The sequence below is a fragment of the Triticum dicoccoides genome, chromosome 6B (genome assembly GCF_002162155.2).
Source record: "Triticum dicoccoides isolate Atlit2015 ecotype Zavitan chromosome 6B, WEW_v2.0, whole genome shotgun sequence".
Classification (NCBI taxonomy): Eukaryota; Viridiplantae; Streptophyta; class Magnoliopsida; order Poales; family Poaceae; genus Triticum; species Triticum dicoccoides.
Genome location: NC_041391.1, coordinates 128,162,473 through 128,171,234, shown reverse-complemented (window position 1 = coordinate 128,171,234; position 8,762 = coordinate 128,162,473). Strand labels below are relative to the sequence as shown.

Sequence of the window (8,762 nt, the reverse complement as noted above, 5' to 3'; positions counted from 1 at the left end):
CAGATGCAGAAACTTTTCAAGATGACTGATCTTGGACTACTCAGCTACTACCTGGGCATTGAAGTAGCGCAAACTGAGGGAGCAATTACCTTGAGTCAGCGTGGCTATGCAGAAAGGATTCTGGAGCTGGCAGGAATGAGTGACTGCAACCAGAGTCAGACACCCATGGAGTGCAGGCTGAAACTAAAGAAAGAAGATGAAGGCAGGGCTGTAGATCAATCCCTGTACCGCAGCGTAATTGGAATCCTAAGATACCTGGTACATACAAGACCAGATATCACATACGCTGTTGGCATTGTCAGCAGATTTATGGAGAGGCCAACCACAACACACTGGGCGGCAGTGAAACAAATTCTCAGATACATTCAGGGAACTCTAAACTATGGCTGCCGTTATGTGCGTGGAGGAAGTGGCGTGCTGCTGGGGTACAGCGACAGTGATCATGCAGGTGATCAGGGAGATCGCAAGAGCACATCAGGCAATGTGTTCTTCCTTGGAGAGAACCCCATCTCTTGGACATCTCAGAAACAAAAGGTAGTGGCAATCAGCTCATGTGAGGCCGAGTATGTGGCTGCCGCGGTGGCAACCTGTCAGGGCCTTTGGCTGAGCAGACTTCTTTGTGAGATGAAAGGAGAAGAGCCAACTAAGTTCAAACTCTTGGTCGACAACAAATCAGCCATTGCTTTGGCAAAGAATCCTGTCCACCATGATCGCAGCAAGCACATAGATGTCAAATACCATTTCATCAGAGAGTGCATTGAGCAAGATCAGGTGGAGGTCGATCATGTCCGGACAGACTACCAGCTGGCTGATGTGCTGACCAAGGCGCTCGGGCGTGTGCGTTTCGTGGAGATGCGGCAGAAGCTCGGGATCATGGAGATCAGCAAAGCACTCCGATCTTAAGGGGGAGAAGTGTTGGCTTAAGCTCGCTCGTTGCATGGTTGTGTAGACTAGGTTTTGCTTTTCTGTTCGAATAATGTGTGTGCGTGGTGATGTGACCAGCACATGCACGTAGTCGCGGGAGTCCAGTGCACGTACGCACGATCTCCTCGACGTTCTCTTGTTTTTCCTTATACCCTGGCTCCTCTCCTGGTGGGACTCGATCGCTATGATACGCGGTCGTGGGATGGCGCGGCCATCACGGATCGTGGCGATCCCGCCGGGAGTGAGAGAGCTGGGGTGGCTTCTGTTGTAACAGAATAACAAGAAGAGAAAGAAACGCAGAAAAGCTGTGAAGTTGCACAGCGCAAAATTCCTCCCTCTCTCTCGTTCGTTAGCTTGTCCTCCTCTCTCTCTCGTGCTCGATCCGGCAACGACAGAAAACGGCATGAAGTTCAGCTAAGCCAGCTTCCAAAATGCTTAAGTTGATTCCAGTCGATCCAGCTAGCTAGCTAGAGCTTGCTACGTAGTACCTGCTAAACTATAACGGCTAAATGCCTCTGAGAAGCTAGCCGTAATTTCGATGCTATCATGGTGGTAGTGGCACTAAAAAGGTGGCGGCTTTTGGAAGGTGTCCTTTGGTGGTACTTTTTTGGAAGGTGTGGCCTCCTGGGCTCGATGGGTACGTGCGCGTGCACAAGGTGACGGACGGCTGTAGCCGATAGCTGGCCTTAACTTCTCTGGATCTTCGAAGGAACGCTCATGGAAATAGTAGTAGTACAGTAATATGAAAGTCTCCCTGCACACGTATGCTGCCATCGAACAGAAGACGGAATCCCGGCCCGGTCGCGTTGATTTCCAGCTCCTTTCCGGTCATGGTCTGGTACGCGTATGTACATGCACGACCGACCGACGAGTCACGAGACGACTAGAGCAAGTCTTCTTCGTCATGGCCGAGAAGTTGCCCCTGCACCAACCCAAGCAAAGACTTTGCGTTGCTCCACGTACGCTTTGCCGATCGACGCGCAGCACCCCACGCACTGTTGCCGCCGCCCGGGAGGCTGGTGCGTGCACTGAAATCAATCTGGCTAGCTTGCTCACACATGAACAGTGCGATGCGCTACTAGCTATAGCTTCGGGCCACCTTCCCGGAGTCTGCGAGGCGCATTCTGTCGTCGTGTGGCACCGCAGTTGTTTAATTTTGTGGCGACGACAAAAACTCGCAGCAATTTCTCTACGTAGGCCTAGCAGGCTAGGGCTATATATACGGCTTCAGGCTGCATTCCTTTCGAGCATCCCATTGCCTCTGGTGCCTCCTTCCTCCGTGTTGCTTCTCTCTCTCCCTAGCTGCCTGCAGCTAGCTAGCAGCCAGCTTCATCGATCTGCTAGCTCTTCGGCTCTTCCTCGTTTCTCTCTTTTGATCGTTAGAGATCTAGACTAGCTAAGATGTCTGTGCGAAGGCCGCGGGCCGAAGAAGATGACGAGCAGGGCAGCGGAGGTGACGATCAGCAGCAACGGCACGGCGCGAGGCGGATACGGCCGGCGACCCCGGTCTCCTTCAGATCGTTAGTCTCTTCACTTGACTCTATCGTCGTGTTTTGAAATGATTTTCAGTTTACTTGACCTAGCTATATATTTGGTGGTTTGACTTCTTTCTTCCTAGCTAGCAACTACATATATGTTTGTTTCTTGCTTCCTTTGGATCGACCCAACTGCATATATTAAGGATAGATTAATTTGATCTTCTTTTTTGCGGGTAATGATAGATTTGATCAGCCGATTGTTCTCCTTTTATTTGCTGAATTGATACCTGTTATTAATAACAGAATCTTTGGGTCAAGAGATGAAAATACTACATGAGCTTATATAATAGCTACATACATGTATTAATAATTATCTCAGGCATCAACTCTTGTAAAACTGATGAAATCAGAATTTAGATTCACTGAAACCCAAGCTAGTTTGTAGTAGTAAGAATTATAACCCATCTAAGATCTCTGTCTTAGTTAACTTTATAGCTTAGTTACCAATGATATGCTCTACGCGCAGACGTTCTACATATCCATATGCCAGGCTTTGCACGTGTATTTTTCCAGATAGCTAATCAACTTTGTATATGCCTTTTTCCGCAAAAAAAGAACTTCATATTTACTTTAGTTTTCCTGGACCATGTTTGCAGCGTCGTGAGAAGAGCCGTCACAGCAGACACTATCCAACAAATTGTGTTTGGTTTGGAACCGGTTATTCGTAGGGTGGTAAGATTCAGAACCCTATATATTTATTTAGTCTCACTTTTTTTGGCCTACTTTTTATTGAAGAATCAAATTAACTATGCACTAAATCAAACTTCTATATATGCGTAGATATTAATTAAATCTTCTATATCTCTGTTTGATATTATGATAATTTTCCGAAATAGCGAATTCCTATCACTTTTCTAAAAGGGATAGGTGTAACAATAAATTTTGACAAAATAAAGATTAGTTACTCCAGTGAGCTAGATTCCATGGTGTAGGTGCAAACACAAATCACAACAAACCACCAAATTTAGATGCCCGTTAATAGTTGAATTGTACCTACAAGGGGGAGGAATAACAGTATGGTCGGGGACGTTCTGGTAACTTAACATATGGTGTAAACTTGCGGACGTTCTGGTAATGGAAGTGTAGAATCGGGGGGTACAGATCTTCCATCACGGAAAGTGTGTACAGACCACACCCAGAAGTGCAGAGAAAAATGACAAACAAGTTCACCGAGAAGTACACACCAGTATAGGAAGAATAAGATAGAAAAAGGTCCGCCAAGAAGTAGAAAAATTGTGTTCAGCCTCAGCTTGTTCATAATATGCTGTAGTGCACGGTCGCATGAAAAGAGCTACGGTGCATACACTCTTGCATGACTGATAACAAAAATATCCAGTCCATTTACACAAATATTGATCCTAATATTTATGCGAGCAACTGCTTATGAATTGGCAAATTTCTGATGTATTTCGTTTCCTTAAGTTGTAGTATCGGTCGTCAGTAGCTTAGACTGCAATATTTAAGTGTCTATTCATGTTAACATTTAGGTACGGGAGGAAATTCAGAACATCTTTTATCAGCATGATCACTTACCATACAGGTATAATATATTTACTGTCTTTTACATCGTGAGCTACTAGTATTCAGTTGCTTAGTTCATATACTATCTTTTTTTTTACACAATACTGTCATTCTTGACACAGTATGTCCTTTGTTCACACTATATTTGCAGTCAATACATGCAGCCATATTCTACAAAGTAATAGGTTGCATTATATTCATAGAGCTCTATCCTTAATTTAACACCATTGAGCTACTTTTTTTTTCAAATATCACATATAAGAAGCAACACTCTAAATATTACTCTTTGAGATCACATATTGGAAGAAAAAAAAGTTTGACGATGAAAAAGGTTTCCAGCAAGATTAATTATATGCATGTAATAGTTCCATCAAATTTTTCGGTGGCATCGGATTGCAATATCTATATGATAAAATCAACCATCATTCACCAGGTCTCTTCCTTTACCCATCCAACAAGTCGATGTCCCGCCTAGGTTGAGGCTTTCCTTTGCAAAGAAGCTCATGCTACCGATCTTCACCAACAACAAGCTTGTTGATGCTGCAAAGAACGCCATTGAAATCTGGCTTATAGACACTAGAACCAACCATCGTATCACAGAAACAAACACTAACCAAGGCTCTTCAACAATGAAGCTAGAGGTACTTGTCCTAGATGGCGATTTCAGATGTGAAGACGACATGGTGTGGACAAATGATCAGTTCAACGCTGCAATCGTGAAGGCCAGAGAGGGTAGGAGACCACTGCTTGTAGGTAGTACACTCAATGTAGCAATGAACAATCAAGGAGTGGCTGTGATAGAGGATGTGGCTTTCACTGACAATTCAAGTTGGATAAGGAGTAGGAGGTTCCGAATTGGTGTGCGCGTCATGGCAACTAGCTATTATGGGCCAAGGATTCAAGAGGCATTGAGTGAAAGCTTCACAGTGAAAGATCATCGAGGCGAATGTAAGTTTGATTCTCTTGGTTAGCCAATCTTTAAGATCAATGGTTTATGTTGGATGTGACTTTCATGACTGCACGTAGCCTCTTTCTGTTAGTTCCTCCATATCATATTCCCTACCATATATATGTGTGGAGTAAAATAGTAAATATTACATTAAAATACATTTACCTTGTTTACTAGTGTACAAGAAGCATTATCCTCCAACCCTTACTGACAATATATGGAGACTCAAAAACATTGGAAAAGATGGGCCAATTGATAAGAGACTGGAGTCCGAGGGGATCAAGAACGTCCAGGACTTCTTGAAACTTCACACCATAGATCCTGATAAGCTACAAAACGTAAGCATCATATATATTTCAAACTATACAGGTACTACATTTTCATAGTATTGTTTTTTATTATCTGTTGCAAATTTTCAGCTCGTTGGCATGTCAGATCGGCAATGGAGGACAACACTCAATCATGCAAAAACGTGTAGTATGGGAGGGAAATGCTATGTTTTCAAATCTGAAGGGTGTGATGTTATTATATTCAGCCCCATAGGAGAGATTTTGGCAGCCAGAATTGGAGACCAGACATGCTCTTTGCAACAACTACACCAGGAACATAAGGTACCTCATCCGTAAATCAGTTTATGGCAATATGAACTTGGTCATCACTTAGCTTTGCCTTGTTCGTCTTAACTGCAGGCCCAAGTGAATCAATTGGCCTCCATGGCATACGAGCAATGGGATCAATTGGAGGAAGTGGTGGCAAATGAGATGGCACTTGCTGCATATGAAGGTTTGACGTCATTTCCCGAGGAAAAGCCTAGTTCATCATGCACACCGGCGAGTAATGAAAGCATGATCAGCTCAGGGTCTCAAAATGCCGAGTATCTAAACAAGATGGGTTCTAGAACAGCAACCTCTGGTGTTGCGATGGTGACTAATAGCAATAACTCCTTAGATTCTGCATTGGCTATTCCAACAAGTGATGCTATTTACTGGATCCCAAGCTTAGCCGTTGATGATGACCGCTTCACCTGGAACAACTCTACAAACCTCGGTTGTTGGGATCAAGTTGATTAATTTTCCTCTATATTTTTGTGGTAATATTGGTTGTATGCTCGTGATCCATTACGAACGAGAAATGTGTAAATAATATTGAAGGATCTAGTATTGCATCTAGATGGGGGTGAATAGAGATTATATCATTAGTTGGAAATTTAGCTCTTCTCTAAGAACACCCGAAATGCAGTCTATCCAAATAAAGGTATGGAATTTTATTTGCAAGGTAGTAAATGATTAAAGGGAGATGGATAAGAAACATAAGATTTACTTCGGCGGTTAGATTGTTGGCGCAAAGTCTTAAGGTCACAAAGCCGCGGGCCACCAAGGCGCACCTATCCGTCTATGGCCTAGGACACGAAGTCCATGCCAATTATCTCTACTCCTAATGTCTGACTTGGTTGAATAGTATCCATGGTTTATTTTCGTCCCACCACTTTCAACCGTTTTATTTCGCTGGTTTTTTTGTCTCACCTTCTCTATCCCTCCCACGTTAATTTTTCTTCTTTGCACTTAAAAGTGAATCACGTGTGATACTCCTTCCATTTATTCGTGCTTGATTCAATTCAATCATAGAAATATTTGGTAATTAAGAATTCAAAAATAATACCATATACGTGATATCACCTTCCAAACAAATCACCTCCGTCTCTGATTTATTTCTCCCACTGATCCCCTTCCATACTTAGCTCCACTAGGAAAAAACACAACCATCGAAGCCACCGTTTCGGGGTTTTTTCGTCCCACCTCCCACCTTTGTTGGTTTTTTCGTCCTCCTCCCACCTTGCACGTAATCCCCTCACAGCATGTAAAGATCCCTAGCACAAACGAAACAAAACCAGAGGACGGCCACGTAGAGAAAAAACCAGACGAAGCCACCCTCGCACACAAAAAATTGGACGAACGAGGCTGCGCTCGCTTTATTCGCCATCGCGGATCCCTTCATCACCGATTCTCCTCTACCTAGGGTTCCTACAGAGAGACTCCTCCACAGCCAATTGTTGTGGCCATGGCACCCCTCCCATCTCCTCGACGTGCTACACCGCCGGTTCTCTATGAGCCGCTCTAGGACCTCATCTTCGCTCCCACGGTGAGCACGTGAGCTACGTCTGCCGACTCTACTCCCCATTGGAAGGTGGCGCTGGGGCCGGTTCACCTGCCAGATTCCGTCGGAGAGGAGGAGGTTCACCGGCCAGATCCTGATCCTCCTTGCACCCCCGCCGCGCTGCTGCCCCAATGCTCCACTCGATACCGTCCCCACCCACATCCCGGTAATTTTTCATTCCAGTCTTCTGAAGGAAATATGCCCTAGAGGAAATAATAAAGTTATTATTTATTTCCTTATTTCATGATAAATGTTTATTATTCATGCTAGAATTGTATTAACCGTAAACTTAGTACATGTGTGAATAGATAGACAAAACATAGTGTCCATAGTATGCCTCTACTTGACTAGCTCGTTAATCAAAGATGGTTATGTTTCCTAACCATAGACATGTGTTGTCATTTGATGAACGGGATCACATCATTAGGAGAATGATTGATGAACATGACCCATCCGTTAGCTTAGCATTGTGAGCGTTACAGTTTCATTGCTACTGCTTTCTTCATGACTTATACAAGTTCCTCAGACTATGAGATTATGCAACTCCCGAATACCGTAGGAACACTTTGTGTGCTATCAGACATCACAACATAAAAGGGTGATTATAAAGGTGCTCTACAGGTGTCTCCGAAGGTGTTTGTTGGGTTGGCATAGATCGAGATTAGGATTTGTCACTCCGTGTTTCAGAGATGTATTTCTGGGCCCTTTCGGTAATACACATCACTATAAGCCTTGCAAGAATTGTGACTAATGAGTTAGTTGCGGGATGAAGTATTACGGAACGAGTAAAGAGACTATCCGGTAACGAGATTGAACTAGGTATGATGATACCAACGATCGAATCTCGGGCAAGTAACATACCGATGACAAAGGGAACAACGTATGTTGTTATGCGGTTTGACCGATAAAGATCTTCGTACAATATGTAGGAACCGATATGAGCATCCAGGTTCCTCTATTGGTTATTGACCGGAGATGTGTCTCGATCATGTCTACATAGTCCTCGAACCCATAGGGTCCGCACGCTTAACGTTCGATGACGATTTGTATTATGATGAGTTACGTGATTTGATGACCGAAGTTTGTTTGGAGTACCGGATGAGATTACGGACGTGACGAGGAGTCTCGAAATGGTCGAGACGTAAAGATCGATATATTTGAAGGCTATATTCGGACGTCGGAAAGGTTCCGAGTGATTCGGGTATTTTTTGGAGTACCGGAGAGTTACGGGAATTCGCCGGGGGAAGTAATGGGCCTTAATGGGCCATATGAGGAAGGAGAGAAGGGGCTCAAGGGGTGTCCGCCCCCCCCCATGGGCTGGTCCGAATTGGAGTAGGAGGGGGCGGAGCCCCCCTCCTTCCTTCTCCCCTCTTCCTCCTTCCCTCCTTCTCCTACTAGGAATAGGAAAGAGGAGGGGAATCCTACTTGGACTGGGGAGTCCTAGTAGGATTCCCTGTTGGAAATATGCCCTAGAGGCAATAATAAAATGATTATTATTATATTTCCTTGTTCATGATAATTGTCTATTGTTCATGCTATAATTGTATTAACCGGAAACAGTGATACATGTGTGAATACATAGACCACAACATGTCCCTAGTGAGCCTCTAGTTGACTAGCTCGTTGTGTTGGGGAACGTAGCAGAAATTCAAAATTTTCCTACGAGTCACCAAGAC

General features: G+C 44.1%; 1 protein-coding gene across 1 annotated transcript; it reads left to right on the top strand.

Annotated features, from left to right (window-relative positions):
* Positions 1–2,325: 2,325 nt before the first annotated feature.
* On the top strand, positions 2,326–6,101 carry LOC119321732 (protein SAR DEFICIENT 1-like). Its single transcript, XM_037595290.1, has 7 exons — positions 2,326–2,444; positions 3,059–3,134; positions 3,950–4,002; positions 4,417–4,931; positions 5,110–5,270; positions 5,352–5,543; positions 5,622–6,101. Exons 1-7 carry the CDS (start codon positions 2,326–2,328, stop codon positions 6,000–6,002), a joined length of 1,497 nt encoding a protein of 498 aa, XP_037451187.1. The 3' UTR covers positions 6,003–6,101.
* Positions 6,102–8,762: the final 2,661 nt, after the last annotated feature.

Bases quoted from the DNA above. Each gene is read 5' to 3' on its own strand.
- LOC119321732 (XM_037595290.1), top strand. From the start codon at position 2,326: ATGTCTGTGCGAAGGCCGCGGGCCGAAGAAGATGACGAGCAGGGCAGC. The intron at 4,003-4,416 runs GTATAATATATT...ATCATTCACCAG, and splicing joins CATGATCACTTACCATACAG to GTCTCTTCCTTTACCCATCC. The intron at 5,544-5,621 runs GTACCTCATCCG...TCTTAACTGCAG, and splicing joins AACTACACCAGGAACATAAG to GCCCAAGTGAATCAATTGGC.